Here is an 18,494-nt window from a genome sequence, read left to right as displayed (position 1 = left end):
TCATCTGTGTATATGCTGGAGGTGGCCGACTATCGTGCACAGGTCGTGGACCTTCTTGATGTCGGCCGACACCCCTGCTGCTGGCCGACTGTACACATCAGCAGGTCATGGAGTATTTGGTCTTGTCGTCTGCCTATGAACAGGCCGACTGCTGTTTGGGGGCCATATAAAATGGCCCCACAGCCCCTTGCCACATTGTATCATTATTCGGGATCTTCTTTGTGTATATAGAGCAGAGTTACACGCCTCTATCTCTCTCCTTCTCTTGTGCTGTTTTTCTGCACTGTGTTTGCTCGTGTTCCCAGATTTGGTCATCATCTCCGCTCTGTATTCTGACAATATGATGCCACCACATATGCCTTTTAAGAGGCTATTCCTACACAAGAGACTTGTACATACTAGCGGTTGTTCACACACATTAGAACCACTTTATTTAAGGCTTACATTCAGTGCAAGTTTACTCAACCACCTAGCACTTGTTTATTCCCACATTAATCACTATTAATATTTAGCATTTCCCCCCATAGTGATAATGTGGCTAGAAAGCCCAGTCATCTTGGACTAGGTTTACTTTATCTTCTTGCTATTGCTCCTTGTCATCGGAGGTAGAAGAAGCAGAATTTGCAAAGTCTTCATCAGCTTTCAGCTTTGCAAGCCTCTTCCAACACTCTTCAATGTAGTGCCCTGGCTTGTGGCAATAGTGACACTTTCCTTTCTTCTTCTTGGTGTCTCCCTGTGACGAGTCCACTTTGCCTTTCTCCCTAGAGAAGTAGGCTTGGTCTCCTTTGCTAGCATCACCCCTGGATCTATTCTTCCTTGTCTTCTCCTCTTGGAGAAGTAATCCAACCAACTCCTCAAAGGATATAGGATTGCCTCCTCCTCTCATAGAGAGAGATTCAGAGAAGTAAGCCTCCGCTTCCAAGAAAGCCTATGCTTTGATACCAATGCCCGGGGGACTAGGGCCTTTGACACACTTGTTGATACCATCAATGCATATTAAAACATTTAAACATAGCCACAGCCTTAACACATATCCATCATCACTTTGCATAAAACATAAAAGCGATAAAACATCCACAAATGCTGAAAATGGAGCTTGCACGTGTGACACCGCATAGAGGCCGGAATGGGCCGACCCCCCCTCCCCTTGGAGTATTTTATTACCCAAGGAGAATAATATCCTGTACAAGCTTTGAGGGCGTTACTCTCCCCATAGGAGATGCCAGATTATCCATATACAAATGCCATAACACAGCCCAACACGAGGCAACCGAGCCGGAACACAAGCTGTAGAAATGCCGAGCCAACAAATCTAAGAGATGGGTCCTTCCATAAACTTTATCTTTAAAAATATCCCAACTGGTAGACATTCTGTCATAGGCACTTTGCCAACTCTTGGTATCTGCTCAATTCCAGATGTAATGACGCGAACAGAATTTCCATCGGAGTCGGGCCAAAAATAGCTACTCTCCTAAATTTTAGGAGTGTGGTCCTTTGTATTCTAGGATAATCCCCCATTCCCAAAGCTTGTACTTTCCAAATATTCAGACATCCTGGAGTCCACCAGACCCCTTTCATACTGGGAAATATCCAGGCTGGTGACATCCTCCCCAGCTTCTTAAAAGTTGTCCGCAACTTTAAGCTTGAAGCCATATATTCAAGATATAATGATGTCCCATTAAGTGGGCGAGACGAGACCGTCTCAAAACTCCAATATAACTGAAGAATCCATGTCCCAAAGAAATTGGTGAGACTAAATACGTCTCCATAATACCAATATCAAAATCATGTCCCAAAATAAATGGGCGAGAATTCCATGGAAGATATGCTAGACACAGGCACAAGAGCCAATTGTGTCTCAATCACCAGTATCAATGAGATATTCATATACCAATGAAAATCACGAACCAGGTGCTAAGACACTTAAATAAGTGCCATGCACAAAAAACTAGTGCCTCGCACAGAAACATGTGCTATGCACACAAACTCATGCCATTCAAGAGTACAAACCATGGTGACAGAAAAGCTCGTTCTCCATAGTTCTAGCAATCCTTTCTCCCAATCCCAACAGTTCCCATGTTCTCCCATACAATCCCAACTCTGATCAACAAGCATGGTGTGGAAACAATGAAACACTCACTCCACAATCGCAACACGAATCCATGTGTATAGTGGAGTGTTCATTGAATTGCCCTCTCACAATCCCAACATGAATCCACATGCATGGTGAGATGAACAATGAACCTCTTGGCCTCTGTATGGGGAGATAGTGATTCTAATATGGCATAAAGATAAATAAATCCATGTCCCAAATAAATGGGCGAAACAAAACAGTCCCATAAGTCAAGATATCATAATCATGTCCCAAGTAAATGGGCGAGACAAATCAGTCCCATAAGTCGAGATATCATAATCCATGTCCCAAGTAAATGGGCAAGACAAAATAAGTCTCCTGCCAACAAGGCATCGGTCCACATGACCCTTGGCATAGACATAAGTCCCGTGCCAAACAGGCGTCATGTCCACTTTACCACTTGCACTCCGTGTTGGTACTCTGACCATACACCTTGGATGAGAGGTGGGCTCAAGTAACAAGATAAAACAATCACTCGCCGCAGGCATAGATAACCTGGTGTTCCATAAGTATTTCTACTACACATAGTTTATAGGCATTTCGACCACCAACTCACACTACCCTCTCAAGTGCCCATGTTCCCTTCCATCAGCTCTCCATTGTTCTACCCACATGGTAGAAACAATCTTCAAGAGAGCACGTAAGACAAGAGAACACTACACAGGGTATGTTGTGCTTGTCACTACCCTTTGAAGTGCCCGTGTTCCCTTCCATCTGCTCTCTATTGTTCCACCCACACATGGTAGAAACAATCTTCAAGAGAGCACGTAGGACAAGAGAACACTACACAAGGTATGTGAACCATGAGTTTCATAAGTCCAATGCATCCCAAATAAAGGGAGCCATAAAGAATAATCCATCCCAGTAAAAGGAAGTCATAAACATAATCCATAAACCTGAGGATGGATCCAAATCCCTATAAAAGAAGACCAGAAATCCATAGACCTGTATACCATAACTCTTACCACATACCCCGTGCTAACCACACACCTTGGAGTAGAGGTGGACTTTATCCATAAAAGCATCATATCCATGAGATATCCAAAGATTTCTTCTCTATAAACTCGGACAGATTCGTCCATAGAAATTGCTTGTGAAGCCCAATATCTATATAAATCTCGTCCAAGAAAGAAATCCCCATAGATATAATCCATCCCAATAAAGGGAGCCATAAACAATGTTTCCCTGAAACCATCTCAAGGCAAACAACAACACCTTTCTCCTTGCATAGCTATACAAGGGTTAGTGAACATCAAAAAACACTTCATAGCAAAAGCACTAACTTTGCAAACTCAAAGTATACTTAGCTTTTCTTTGCCAGGTTGGTCATGAAGCCAAAAGAAATATCTCGTCACCATATCCTTAAGATATCCTTAAGATATCCTGAGATATATCTCCATATAGCTTGCCTATAAGCTTGATAATATAATCCACAATATCCATAAGGAAAGAGTGCTAAACGTGTGCACATAAAGCCAACTCCATACTTCCAAGATAAATTTTGTGAATTCATAAATCCTTAGACCAAGCTGTCTATTGCTCATGCTCTTGCTTCATAGGCTCTGAAGTGGCTGGCCATGCTTAATAGCAATGATGGTAAGTGTGGTCCCCACTTGAGATCTTTTCTATTCCTTATTGATAGAAGGAAGCCTCCGCTTCCAAGAAAGCCTATGCTCTGATACCAATGTAACTCGGGACGGGTGCCCGGGGGACTAGGGCCTTTGACACACTTGTTGATACCATCAATGCATATTAAAGCATTTAAACATAGCCACAACCTTAACACATATCCATCATCACTTTGCATAAAACATAAAAGCGATAAAACATCCACAAATGCTGAAAATGGAGCTTGCACGTGTGACACCGCATAGAGGCCAACCCCCCCCCCTTGGAGTATTTTATTACCCAAGAAGAATAATATCATGTACAAGCTTTAAGGGCCTTACTCTCCCCACGGGAGATGCCGGATTAGTCCACTTTCTTGCCACATGTCCCAATCTAAGAGATGGGTCCTTCCATAAACTTTATCTCTAAAAATATCCCAACTGGTAGACATTCTGTCATAGGCACTTTGCCAACTCTTGGTATCTGCTCAATTCCAGATGTAATGACACAAATAGAATTTCCATCGGAGTCGAGCCAAAAATAGCAACTCTCCTAAATTTTAGGAGTGTGGTCCTTTGTATTCTAGGATAATCCCCCATTCCCAAAGCTTGTACTTTCCAAATATTCAAACATCCTGGAGTCCACCAGACCCCTTTCATACTGGGATATGTCCAGGCTGGTGACAACCACTGTCGGCGGTGGTTGGCTGAGCACTAGCGCTGCCTGGATTTTTAGCGACGGCTGGCTCTAGATTGGCGGGCTGGCTCTCAACGCCTGGCTCTGAGACGGTGGCGGCAACTGCGCATGGAGGCCGTCCAGCTCTGATACCACAATGTTAGCGAATGCCTAGAGTGCAACCACACAATAGTGGGAAGAAGGGAGATGATAATCAACAAGATAATCAGCACAAGATTAAGGGGATTGAGGAAGTACAAGATATAATGGAAAGCATAAATTCATTATAGAACTAGGTCCTTTTTATAGGAGAGACCTCATTACATATTCGAAGCATATGCTACATGTGATGCCACTACATATGCTAAATACGATTCCACCACATATTCTAAGTATGATGCCACCACATATGCCAATGCCACCACATAGTTGGTCGGTTCATAAGATTGATTTAGTTCCAGGGTCTTAGCATGTGAGCATTGTGCCTTACAAGATGAACAAGCTGGAAGAGGATGAGACTGCTCGACAATTGTCGGCGGAATATGGTAGTATGGGACAAATTCGTAAGAGTAAATCTCCTTGAGGGGCACCGATACTTCAAAAGCACAAAGACCAAGTTGGAGAATGTCTGTCAACTATAAAAAGTTGAAAGTTATGTTCAAGAATAGATATCCCCTTCCAAGAGCGGATGATTTGATTGATAGGTTGCAAGGAGCTTCCTATTTCTCGAAGACTGACCTTCGTATTGGTTACGAGATACAAATACGGATAGCTGAGAAAGACATCTTTAAGAGGAGATTCCCCACGCAGTATGGCCATTACGAGTTTCTCGTGTTACCTTTTGGGCTCACGATGCTCCTGCTACTTTCCAGCAGATGATGAATGATCTCTTTAGAGATTATTTAAGGAGATTCGTGGATATGTTTCTAGATGATATCTTGATATACAATCGGACACTAGAGGAGCACATCGAACATTTCCACATCATCTTCAAGATTTTGAGATGGGAGAAGTCGTATGCCAAGTATACGAAGTGTAAGAGAATTCATATATCTAGGACATCGGATTTCTCAAGATGGGACGAGCATAGATCTTGAGCGGATACAAAAGGTTTTAGATTGCTCGATTCTTCAGACTGTGAGGCAACTTCAGCCTTTTTGGGATTCACAGTCTTTCTTAAGAAGTCAGTGAGGGATTATTGCATGGTGTCTGGCATTAGGTCCTTGCACTTGACTGTGCAGTATGTCCACAAAGCAAGCACATGACAAGACCAAAACCTTTTGCTTCTTTAGTACAAACATATTGAGATAAGCATGAACATAAAATGTTTCATAAAACGTTATGCATTAAGATGGGTTATAAAATTGTACCTCCCCAAAGAACTCCACAATAAACTCATCTTTATCAAAACCAGCCGGATGATTGCATACCACACCAAGCCCCTGCACACACACATGGGCGTGCCCGTCCGTCCGCCCACACCCCCCCCCCCAAAAAAATAAATAAATAAATAAACTTAGATGTGAACTAAAAAACCCAAAAAAAAATATCTAACAAACATGAGAGTGATAACATTATGAGAGATTAAGTAAACTTGTCTAAAGCACAAGGAAAATGAGCACACACAAGTGCATATGCATACTTCTAATGCCCATGCTTGCAAAAGGTCGGTTGATGCAAGTGTCAAGGAGGAAGGGAGGAGAAAAAAAAAAGGAGGGGGGGGGGGGGTGAAATGTTGTTTATGATTTATTATGCAAACTTGAAGCTTCAATCCAAAAACAAGGTTGACTTATTGAAACAGCAAAATCTATTTTTCTGTTCCAATAAGTCCCACCCCTCTACAAATTTCTGACTTGTTAACTTTACGAAAGGATTTACCTTCCTGTAGGCAACATAGTTATCCTTTGTGTGGCTATCCTTCCTACTCCGCATGTTTTTTGACAGAGCCAGAATGAGACTTCTTTTTGCGATATCCTTGCATTCTTCCAATGCTCTATTCACAACAAGTTCTAGAGGGTACTTGGTAGGTGCTTTCCCAATTCCTGTGAACTGTCTAACCTCTTGATTCAATGCTTTCAGAAGATCCTGCAGTTTATAAGATTGCAGTCAGACAATTAAGATCTGCCATATGCCTTTCAACAACAGCTAAGCCTCGATATCAGCATGCATACCTCCTCGATAAGCTGATGTCTTTTAGCGTCTGGAAAATCCAGTCTGTTAGTAGACATAGAATCCATCAACAAGTTATGGGTATAAGGATCAATCCCATAAACTTCCTGCTCCAGCACCTCATCATGAACACGTTTCCGTGGTTTATACTCTCTAAGCTCAGGCATTTCAAGGTGAGAATATTCGATTCCTTTATCCTCCTGAGCCCGAACCATCTTGTCATAATCTTTTGGCAGGTTTACTCCCATGCGTTTTTCCACTTCATCTGCATCTGCAACTATCACGTACTCTTCGATCAGCTCATACTTGCGGGTAGCTGGAGGAACCATAGACGCTTTTGTCATTCGAGCCCCCCAGATTCGACTATCAGTCTCATCCTCAGACAAAGTCTCCTTTTCACCATCCACTTTACCTTCTCCTTCAGACTCACTCTCAACTTCAGAATCAGTTTTATCTGTATCTTCATCCTCGTCATCTTGAGAGAAATAATCATCCTCTTCATCTGTTCCAGAAGTTTCAGTTTTGTATGTAAAGTTAAAATCACGCTCATCATCTTCACTGCTTTCATCATGGCCCTTTCTCCTCTTTCCCATACGCTGCTTTCTCATTGCATTTCCAATCCTCCTCTTCCTACCAGCCAAAGAAGCACTGGACTTATACTCGTGGTATTTTCTTTTATAAGACTTGGAATGTGAGATGTCTCTACATTTCAAGTCCTCTTTAAGTTGCTCGATCAGGCGAAAAGTATTTGCAAATACAGTTACACCAGCCTCTTTATCCTTAATTCTGCCATCAAAAAATGTTAATTAGGCAAGTTGCCAAATAAACAAGGTAATGCAAGTAAATTTCAAGTCATGAATTATACCGGAAAAGCATCCTGGCTATGGCAAACAAGTCATTTTTGAATGAGCGGAACCCCTGCATATTCGCTGGATATGACCCACGCCGCATCTTCTCCTCTATATCTAGATATGCCGATGCCCGACATCGCGCAGATGATACTTTCTTACTATCTGGAACCTGAATGCCAACATGTCAAAACAACACTGCCCTAGCGTGATTAAATGACTTAGGACAAGAAACCCACATGCTGCAAAACTCTCTGTGCCAGATACAATGATCTAGACGGTTCATGTTGAGCAGAAGTCATCCAAACGCGCTACATGGAGTACTTATGTTGGTAATGAAAAAGTAACTATGGAGTTCCTACCTTGTTCACTTTACAACAAAACAAAGCACACATACAAATGAGAGGGTGACCCCAGTACCTGACAGGAAGAGAAAGTATTTACCTTCAATTCTTTCAAATTTTGGAGAACATGAGCCATGTCCTTTTCTAGCTTTCTGTCAACGCCAGGAGAAGAATCTCCCTTGGTCGAGGAATGAGTATTGACTTCACTGCCAAATGAATACACCGAATTTTGTTTGTGCTTAAGGTCAAACTGCTCTTTATCCCTTGCATGAGAACCCATGACAACACATTCCCTTGAAATCACCTTAAAATGGGAGTTATCTGATCCTACTTTCATGAGCTTTCCAGTACTTTGTAATTTCACTCGCTTGGCCGATTCATTGGACCTGGCTACCTGACTGGTCTCCAAATTTCGCTGTAAAGAGTGGGGGGTATCACAATCCATAGGTTCTGTCACCCCATCTGAATGCACACCAGTAAAACTCAACCTTCTCGCTTTCCAGTCATCTGAAGAGAGTGCATCCAGACCTTTGGGGTGTTTCAACATCAATGAACTTTTTCTCTCCCCCAGAACCTTTGCATTTTTTAATTTGTGGTGTGAATCAGGGCCTCCAGACTGATACCTGGACAAGCTGATCTGAGGAAACATATGAATAAGCTCTTTCAATTGATCACATCCTTTTGCATCTACCGACTCAATTGAATGGGGCCCCTGTAAAAATGCCTTTACAACTGATGGACTCAAGGTGGTACAGCCCCTCAAAACGATTCGTGAGACATTATGAGCATGCTCCTGAAACATAAAATCAGCCAGAAAAAGGTCTTAAGGGACAGAATGGATGGTGGAATAGAAAAAAGATGAGGTTTATAACAGGAAAAGTGAAAAACTTACAGTAAAGGAACGGAATATATCATCAGAACAGAGACTTCCCAAAGAGGATAAATCAATCTGTGTGATCTCTTTCTTGAATTGAACCAAAGCGGCCTTCCAAGATTTGCAAGTTGTTGACGCAAGAACAAGTGATCTTATATCTGTCTCCAAAAAACTGAAAACTCTCATCAGTAGGCGAGGGTCCATCATGCCCCAACTGCTACCTTCCTTCTCTGCCCCCATGGCCACTGACAGCATCCTCCCATCTTCTATGTCTAGTAAGCTCCTTGTTTTGCCCACGTGGCTATCTACATCATATGCTGGAGCAACAAGAGCTGATGGGGCACAAAAAGTAAAACAAGAAGACCCCAGTCATCAAACAAAAGGACTACTGCACAGAAAAGCTAATGAAGGACAACGACATGCCGCCACCAGGCTCAAGCTCAAATGGTTGCCACTGAGCCTGTTGAAAGGCAGGTCCCAGGCTCAAACCCTAGCACCTTAGATTAAGAAAAACTCACCACAAAAAGAACAATGACATTGTTGCAAACCTGAGCTTGTGTTCACTGCTGATGGCACGTGGTCGAACGCGTCAAACTCTCTTTGTTTCAAATCGAATCTATCTCGCTCCACCTTTAGCTCTAGAAGCCCATTGGTAGACCTCGTGCTGGAGTTTTCAGATTGGGCAGAGACTGCAGCAGCAGGTATGTCTGTTGTACCGACTTTCTTGGATTTATTGTCACCAAAACAATTCCTTGAGCCTTCATGCAACATGGCAGCAAAGTCCCGACTTTTGTATGACTTCATAACATGTTCATGCAGTTTTCCACACATATAGCCAATAAACTGAGGGTAAAACTGATGAAAGTTCCACAATGCCTCTTGTCCCTGAGTAACAAGTTCTTCCTTAGTGTCCCCTTCTTCCACATGTTTGGATGGACAGCTTAACTTTGGATCAGAGTGAGGTATTTTTGAAAATCCATCCATACATAATGGAACCCAAGTCTCATCACTTTTTCTATAGACAGATCTGCCTTCATAAAGCAAACTGCCCCGAGCTTTTGATTGCAGCTGCATATACGTAAATGGGCCAATTTCCTGGCCAGTTCCATCTCGGTAAAACCACTCCCCTGTCTCTAACCTTAGGTCCTCTTTTCTAGGTACCTGTTGCACTGGCTTGATGCAATCCTCAGTCACTTCATCCACCACTGTCAAACCAATATCATGCCTCCCCAGCTGAAGATTTGAGCATTCCGATTCTTGATAGGCCAAGCTTGTAGAAGGAGCTTCACAAGAACAATCTTTTTCACAGCCCACTGACGAGACAGAAGGCAAATGGCCAGATGTCAAAGCAACTCCAACTGAATTTACAGTAGGAGTCTCCAAATTCTGCTCAGACAGAGAAATAAATTTGTTAGCTTTGAACTTCTTTGACCCCTCAAAATGTATTCCATCTCTAGGTGTTGAAGCTTGAGACTTGGGAGTACATGAAAGGGATGTTGAGATTGCATTCACATTCTCAAGAGTTGTATTGAAGCACTCTCCCTTAGCCTCCCAATAGCGATATGCCCAAGGTGGCAATTCAAGAGTCCCACACTTCGAAACTTCATAAAGGGAAGATCCTCTTCGAGGGTCTGGTAAGCTGCGGTGCCTTCTTTCACAAAGAGGAATACCCTGATTTAACACCATTTTCTCAGGTCTTCCCAGACTCACTGGACCTTTTGCATTCATGGCATTCTCCATCTGGCACATCAATTTCCAGTCACCACCCCTTGTAGTCCACTTCCGTGAACTTTGAAATGCGCTTTGAAAACCGCTGATGCTGAGTCCAACCATGTCCACATCATTGTCGATGCCAATGCTAGTGATGGACTCTCTTGATATTTGAGGCTTCAAAGCAAAGCCTTGAAAACAATGCCCATCACAATTTAGCTGGTCTCCATTCCAATGAGCAGCAACACCACCATGAGACTGCAGAGACTCTGCACTTAAAAGTAGTTAAACTTTAGTAACCCACTTAAAATCAAAAATGAGTCCAGAGGAAACAAGAATTGGCATGACTATTCACAACCCTACAACAGTAGAAAAACAATCCTTAGATTTGAGAGAAAAATGGCACTCAAGTAGAGACAGTTAGAAACACCTTCATTGTCCAATTCCTGCTCATTCTCTGGGCACTCATGTCTGGCTGCATTGTTTAAAGCTTCTGCATTTCCACCCGCGATTGGTTTTTAGAAACACAAATAAGCACATAATCAGTGAAAATGCTTGAGTATTGATAAAAGAAATTGGCTAGAATGAGAGGACCTACCCAAAATTGTCTCCTTCTCTCTCCCTGGAACCAGGGTAAAACCCTGCATAAGTTGTTCCACACGCTTATCAATTTCATGGTCTTCTGAAAGATCAAAAGTAAGGCTTCCAATTGTCAGCTTCTCATCAAGCATGCTTTCCACAACCATGGACGGCAAGCATTGTTCAGCATTACTCTCGCCTTCAAGAGGCTGAGCCGGTTGGAGCATGACAGCTTTTCCACAGCTTCCTGGTGTTGATCCAGCATGTTCAAGTGTAAACCACTCATTACTTCCATCAAGTTTGACCATGTGATCTGACTGCAACTTTCCGTCGTCCAGTAAACTTTTCAACACACTTAGCTCTAGCGGGCCTTGCATGACACCCTCAGAATCTAAATAAATCCAGCCTCTGCAATTAGGCTCTACATTGAAGTTGTGAGGGGCAGTGACAATGTGCTCATTCTGACCTGGATCAACAGTTTCAATCCATGCCACACTCGAACTTGCTGTATTATCTTCTGCAGGGGCAGGCGACAGGTCCATTGGAACATCCATCTCCACAGGCCAAAAATCATCCTTCTGTGCAGTGGCAGATGGGCCATGATGATGGGCTGAATAGTCTTGAGAGTCACTGTTCATCTCTTTTCCATCCAAGTTTCTCTGCTCTCTGTGATGCTTACCTTCTGTTCTCACAGACTGACTCCTTCCATTTAGAGGGTTCTCATAAAAGCCATTTCTCTCTGTATGATTCCCGCTTCTGCTATGATAATCTCTTTTATGACTGCTCTGTCCACTCTTGTCAGAAAACGAATTTCTAGCTGTGTACCTGTCAGAATCCTTTCTATGTTTAAAAGAATCTTCATGCTCAGAGCTTGGTCTACTCTCATGCAACCTCTCTCTTGTTTTGTGGTGCAGTCTACAGCCATGTGAGTCACTCTCCACATAATGATGTAGCATTTCATCTCTGGTCACACGGCTGTCAGACGCAGCAATGCTGCCACTAGAACCATCTCCGTTTTCCTTTCCTATGCAACCAGTCCTTGACGAAGAATAATGCAATTCATGATCACTTCGATCACTCCTTTTTTCCTTCGACTCTCTCTTTGATCCATGGTAATCGTGGTCAGTAGAGTGCTCCCGAGCATGCAGCATGCTATAATGCAGATCATTATCGCTACTGCTCCTTCTGTCCTTTGCTTCTCGCTTTGATCCATGGAGATCATATCCAGTAGAATGGTCACAAGTATGCAGCATGTTTTCATTCCTGCTGTAGAGAAGATGACCACCGCTTCTATACTCGGTTGCTAAAGGTTCTAAGACTGATTCTCTTTTGTCTGACTCAGACATAATCTCGCAATTATATTTCCTATCTTCCTTACTGGCAAAGAGGCAACAGCCTCCATCCTGCCCACTCATCGAGCTTCCAGAGACTGTCTCCTGAGTGGTCAAATGAGACATGCTCTCAGCATTTCCAGCTTTGCTGGAGTGAATGCAAACACCTTCACTGTTCCCAGATGACTGCTCATTCGGATAATGTTGATCCCTGGCATAAGTTTTCTGGTGTTGATCACTGTTATCTGTAATTCCTTTCACCTGCCATTGTTCTCTTCCAAGATTTACTTGACAACCACTGGGATCATCATTTGTCACCCTGGCAACATTGCAACAAGAAGTCTGCTGGCTGTCCTTCCAGTCTTCTTCCCCAAGTCCTCCTTTCTCTGTCCCAGCCTGCTGTTGCCGCTCTGCTTGTGATCTTTCATGAGTGCCAATTGGGCCTGCCACGTGCTTAGGGGCTGTTTTGAGCTCGCAAGCAGAACCTTCGGGTGTGGCATTACATTCTGCATCTACTAGTGAAAAACTCTCTGCGCGTATGTCCCACCTAGAATTCGGCCTCCTAGTCTGCTTGTCATGTCCTTCTCCTGTGGTGTCCCCTACATGGAAAGAACTACCAGGCTCCATGTCACTTACTGGCACGGAAGGCCATGTCGAGATTTTGTCATCATGAGGTGATACATTAGCACTGCGTTCCTTAACCTGACCTAATTCAACTCCCCAATTGCTAAGCCTGCCTTTCAGTTGCTCCCTGTGGCACGGTTCCGAGTTACGAAATTCAGCTAAGGGATGCCGGGATGACAAGACGGCGCATCCTCCATCACCCATGGAGCTCTAGAATCGGCACTGTAGCGGTGCAATTGTCCTCTGCGAAAATTTGTTGTGTTTCCGGAGGCACTCATGCGGGACAGACTGGCAGGTCCGAAGGGGCATGAGCATCGGTCGCGCACAGAAAAAGGCCACGAGAATCAAGAACTCGCTGCGCATGATAGGTCAAGAGGCAAGGGTAGAGGTCAGTTGGCTATAGCGAGAAAGAAAGAGAGAGACTATGGGAGAGAGGAAGCTTGGACCAGGGCAAAACGGGTAAAGATTTTGGGAAGACGGTGGAAAGGAGTGTTACAGACAGTGGAAATTAGGGCTTGCAGCGGAGGTTGGGGCCGGAATTGAGGAGGGGTAAGGATTACCTTGTTTTGTGGAAGAGGGGAGCTCGATCTAGGTCATCGCGATCAGGCCGTCTGTGTACCCGTAGCTGCTCGCTCGCAGAAGTAAAAGTGCAGCGGGAGTAGCAGGCCGGGGGCGGGGGGAGACGAAAGCGAAGACGAAGATCCGAAAATACAAGTGAGGGAAAAATGTACAGAATAGAAAAGCCTCTGGAAGGTCGTCATGAATGTGTGTGTGCGCGCGCGTGTATGTGGCATGTGCGTGTAAAAGAACCCCCCATCATGCCGTCGATATCCCATGATGACCCATCCTTTCGCATACCTCGCCGTCATCTTTGCCGGCACTCGCCGCTTCCTGCCGCCGTCGTCCTTCCAGGCCGGAGACACGTCAGCAAACTAACCGGTTGTAAATATTTAGTTATGTATAATTAGTTAATAATATTTAGTGCAAATTTATGTTTATAAGTTATCTATATATATCCTACACTATCTATTGTATCTACTACGCTGAGTTGTATACATACATATAATATATATTTTATGTTTATATATGAGCATTTTTATTGTCATTAACCACTTTTATTTTGATAACATTCAATTTAAATTTTAAAATATATTGAATGCTTTATACAAGAAAAATTATTTTTTTCTTAAAAAATCTGGCGACTACTAGAAGGGAGTAAAGTACTCCGTGAGGACCCCTCATATCCTCTACAAAGCGAGGGCAATGTAACTATCGGGAGTCCAACCGAGGATCTAACCTGGTACCTCGAGAGGTTACAAGCCACCCCCATCAACCACTAGAACAAGCGCTTGATGTTAAGAAAAAAATAATACCATCTATTATACTAATACGACATCAGTATAACGCTTGAGAGATAAATCGTATTTATAACATCTATATCTAAAGAATGATTTTTAATACATATATAAGTTATTAATTTTTGGGATAAGCGGAAAGAGAGTGGTTCATACAGTTGCGATACTTTCTCACGAAGTTAATTCCACGTCAACACCTGCTTGTTGCCACCTCAACAGACGTTCTTTGTGCTTAATACTCCCTACTCGGGCACGCCTTCAATTAATTAATTAGTGTGTAAGGTTTAAACCTTAGCATTCTAAGGTTTAAACATTAGCATCCTTGTCTCTCTTCGTTCACCTTCGCTACGTCTCTCCACATTCATATTCGTTTCAGCGTAGCTCTCTCAAACAACAGGTCTCTCAGCGTAGTTTTGTTTTATTTTTTAACTTTTTTTTTCATTTTAAACAACACGCATTGCCTGGGGTTTCAGTGTAACTCTCTCTCACGAAAATTTTATAAGGAGGCATTTGCCTCAGTAGATAGGCGAATTTCACTGCCTTTTTTTATAGGCACCTGGAGAGGCGGTTGACGATCAAGTTGAAAAAATCTAGAAAAATCCCACCGCCTTTGATGAAAGCACCATAACGTTTCTTTTTTAAAAAAATAATAATAATCTAAAGCTTCCACTCAAAGGTACGCACCCTCTCACTAATTAATTAATAGCAAAAAAGAATTTGGGACCCATATTTTTATCATCTTACCTTAGCCTTGCACCTTGTTAGGTATATACAAGCAAGCATTCATAGCAATAGACTCATAGAAGTTAATGCTCATAGCATGCTTGTTGGTCTAACACTCTCAATCTTCAAATATTAAACTTTGTTGGAAGCATATGTTAAACTCAAAAGCACATATAACAACATGTGTAAATATCGAAACCCATGAGTATTCCTAGTAGCTTCAAGCACACAAAAATGTATTGAAGTAAGCACATTTACAAAGAGATTAAAACCCCTTTGCCAAACAATCGTTGTGTAAAGGTTTCAATCTAATAGTTTCCCATAAGGAAAATGTAAATAGTGCATTAAAGTGGTGATTTGAAACCTTGGTTAAGAGGTATATGTTTTTTGAAACATTAACACTCTCTCTCTCTTGGCCAAACATTAACACTCTCTCTCTCTCTCTTGGCCAAACAATCATTGTGTGGGATTTGAAACCATGTATAAAATGTAAATAGTGCATCAAAGCGTGTGATTCGAAACCTTAGTAAAGAGGTATATGTTTTTTGAAACAGTAACACTTACTTTGGACCTCTCTCTCTCTCTCTCGCTCTCTGTTAACAGGACCATGGTACATGGATATTAAATTATTCCACAAATTCAATAATAAAAGAAATTAAACCATAACATCATAGCATGAATCAAAAGCATGAAAGATCAAGAACACGAGACTGGGTGCAATCTCCCCCCCGACGTGTGTGGCTCCACTCCCACACGCGGTATTTAAATCATATTAATAAATTTAGCCTTTGGAGCCATAAATAGCATAGCTTTTCCAAAATTGGGATTTTTACAAAATTGAGCCGCCTTAGTCCAATGCTTTTAAAGCATCTCATCAAAAATAATCCTTGCCTAATATATGTATAATGGACCAAACCATACAAAATTAAATATTTAGCACACATGTGCTTGGCTAGATAATCTCGTCCAATGTCCACCTTGGTCGTCTCGAACTCATGATCTATACTCAACATAATCCACAATGTTAGATCACAATTACTTTGGAATCACTCACAAAAATAATTATAACAAATGAAAATCATTCATTACCATGCTTCACACATGAACCATGCATCACACATAATTAATTGGATTCACTCCCATGATAAAATATTCTGAAAAATCTCACTCCTGTGACAATCCTCCCGTTTGGGGAAGCAATTTTCCTCAATTGCGTCAAATGATCAACAACCTAACAAGGTTAACTCAAATAATTAAACATAGTTCAATCACCATTCCCTGGCAATACACATGCATCAATAACACTAGATGATTAGTATTTACTGTGGAGTCACCCACGATACGCAATCACTAGTATGGTATGACTCGTGAGGGTGAGGACCCATACGACACCTCATTCAGTACCCTCGTATGGTGCGACACCTCCGTCTCGGTGATCCTTGCATATTGTGATACCTCGTTCGGTGACCTTCACACTAATCCTCAACTGTGCAACGCCTCATTTGGTATCCTCGCACATCTCTCTCGTGTGACACCTCGTTCGGTACCCTCACACAATCTTTCACTGGTGCGTCACCTCATTCGGTACCCTTGCATGCATCTCTCTCGTGTGACACCTCGTTCGGTACCCTCACACAATCTTTCACTGGTGCGGCACCTCATTCGGTACCCTCACATCTGCCATCTTATTCCAATGATGATTTTAATAAGCATGTGTTTAAGGTAGGAATCTCGGTTTCCTGTTCAGTCTTGAAGATGGTGTCGTGAAAGCCACCTGGGTCAACAAATTATTGCTAACTTGTCTGTAAGAAAAAGATGAAAGTTTAATAATTATTACTGATCTTGGTATGATACTGTATTAAACTTAGATTTTCTACACATAACATACTAAACTCCTCGGTCTAATATGGTTTTCATGGATTTTCAATCTTGAAAGAGGTCTTGTTTACAATTGATGTTTGTAGACTTGAACAAATCTCTGCTGTTGAATAAGAAATCTGTAATCTTTAGGAATCTTGTACTTGATTAAAGTTTTGGTTTGAAAGTCTCTTGTACTAAAATAAAACTTCCTCTTGAGCTTGAATAGATCTTGTACTTGTATCTTGTGAAATATTAAGACTATACTCTCTTGTGATTAATACTTTGATTCGTAATCTTGACTTGATGGTTACTTTTAATCTTACCTTACCATCCATGATACGATCGAATGATATAAAACTTGATTTTCATAGTACTTTTCCAACAACTTAATGGAGAACTTGTCTTTATGTACTAACAATTACTCGTCACTTGAATTAATACTTGGTTCGAGACCAACTAGCTTTGTCATTAAGTTTAGCATATCGTCTCTTAGTCTCATAATAATCAATCCAAGTGATCTACTAGTAAAAGTTTTCCTTATTCTTGATATTATGAATTGAGTGTTTTCTTGTCATCTGGAATTGATTTCTAGAAACTAGGGTGCTCTAAAGTTTTCTTCCTAGGTCTCAATGAATGGCTAATAATACAAAAGCAAATGAATACTTAATTTTTAAATTTTCATAATCATTTCATAATAAAGAGAATTATTCGAAAGAAATGAAATAAATAATTAATTTGACTTTAAAAATGATTAATGATTAATTCCTAAAACTTAAACATATTAAAAATAATAAAATAAATGCTGACAAATTTTCCTAACCTTGAAAATGAAATTTCAACCATTTATAATGAAACTTGAATCAAATAATTAATTTGAAATATTAAAAATTAATCAACAACTAATTTTAAAATTAAAGAGGGTTAAAGAGATTAAAATTATAACTTATATGATTTTTTTGTAATTTTCTAGTAGTAAAAATGAATTTTCATACAATTCTAAAGAAAAATCACTAAGTAATTAATTTAAATAACTAAATTTATAGAAATTAATTTCTAAATTTTTATAAAAATCTAAAAACATTGAAACATTTACTGGAAATTTTCCTTGGAGTTTTTTTTACTATTTTTACTAGTTTTATAATCATTTTAATATACTAATTCATTATACAATGATATAAATTATAAAAATTAATTGAAAAATACCTTTAAAATCTAAAAATTAATTTAGAATATTAAGAAACTAAAATTTGATTTTTATGAATTTTTCTAGTATGCAACTATAGTTTTTCAAACAATTTTTAATTAAAAACTAGAAAATAAACATTGAGATAATTAATTTTGCACATGCAAATGAATTAATCATCCAAAGAAAAAGTGATAATCTGAAAAATGACTAATGAAATTGGATTTAAAAGGATACGATGTAATAATTTTTAACGAATTAATAATTTGAAGAAACAATAAATTGAGATTTAATTATTATGATCATCAAATTAAATATTCAAAATTATAAAGATAAATAGAGAGAGTAGTGAAGGACTTAGCTCGCATGAATTTGATTCGCCGAGTTGCAAAAATAATTGATTTGGAGACGACACAAAATATGCATGTCATAATTAATTAATCTTACAATTAATCTAGAATGCGGATATGGAAACTT

At 40.8% G+C, this 18,494-nt stretch overlaps 1 protein-coding gene across 2 annotated transcripts in view; it reads right to left on the bottom strand.

Moving 5' to 3' along the window:
* LOC147625927 (histone-lysine N-methyltransferase ATXR3-like) overlaps positions 1–13,632 on the bottom strand; it is a 63,691-nt gene extending 50,059 nt beyond the window's left edge. For both annotated transcript variants that reach the window (XM_086817461.1, XM_086817462.1), the window contains exons 1-9: positions 10,961–13,632; positions 10,793–10,855; positions 9,201–10,631; positions 8,671–8,984; positions 7,879–8,571; positions 7,452–7,606; positions 6,589–7,372; positions 6,296–6,502; positions 5,788–5,859 (exon numbers count right to left, since the gene is read on the bottom strand). In XM_086817461.1, the coding sequence (XP_086673587.1) occupies positions 5,788–5,859; positions 6,296–6,502; positions 6,589–7,372; positions 7,452–7,606; positions 7,879–8,571; positions 8,671–8,984; positions 9,201–10,631; positions 10,793–10,855; positions 10,961–13,100 (5,859 nt within the window). In that variant the 5' untranslated portion in view covers positions 13,101–13,632. The remainder of the gene's footprint in view (positions 1–5,787; positions 5,860–6,295; positions 6,503–6,588; positions 7,373–7,451; positions 7,607–7,878; positions 8,572–8,670; positions 8,985–9,200; positions 10,632–10,792; positions 10,856–10,960) is intronic.
* Between the last annotated feature and the right edge of the window lie 4,862 nt (positions 13,633–18,494).

The sequence above is a fragment of the Cibotium barometz genome, chromosome 23, assembly GCF_041138505.1.
Source record: "Cibotium barometz isolate CiBa-2024 chromosome 23, ASM4113850v1, whole genome shotgun sequence".
In the NCBI taxonomy this organism is placed as follows: Eukaryota; Viridiplantae; Streptophyta; class Polypodiopsida; order Cyatheales; family Cibotiaceae; genus Cibotium; species Cibotium barometz.
The sequence above is the reverse complement of the archived record's forward strand: the minus strand, read 5'-3'. Positions and strand labels throughout refer to the sequence as shown.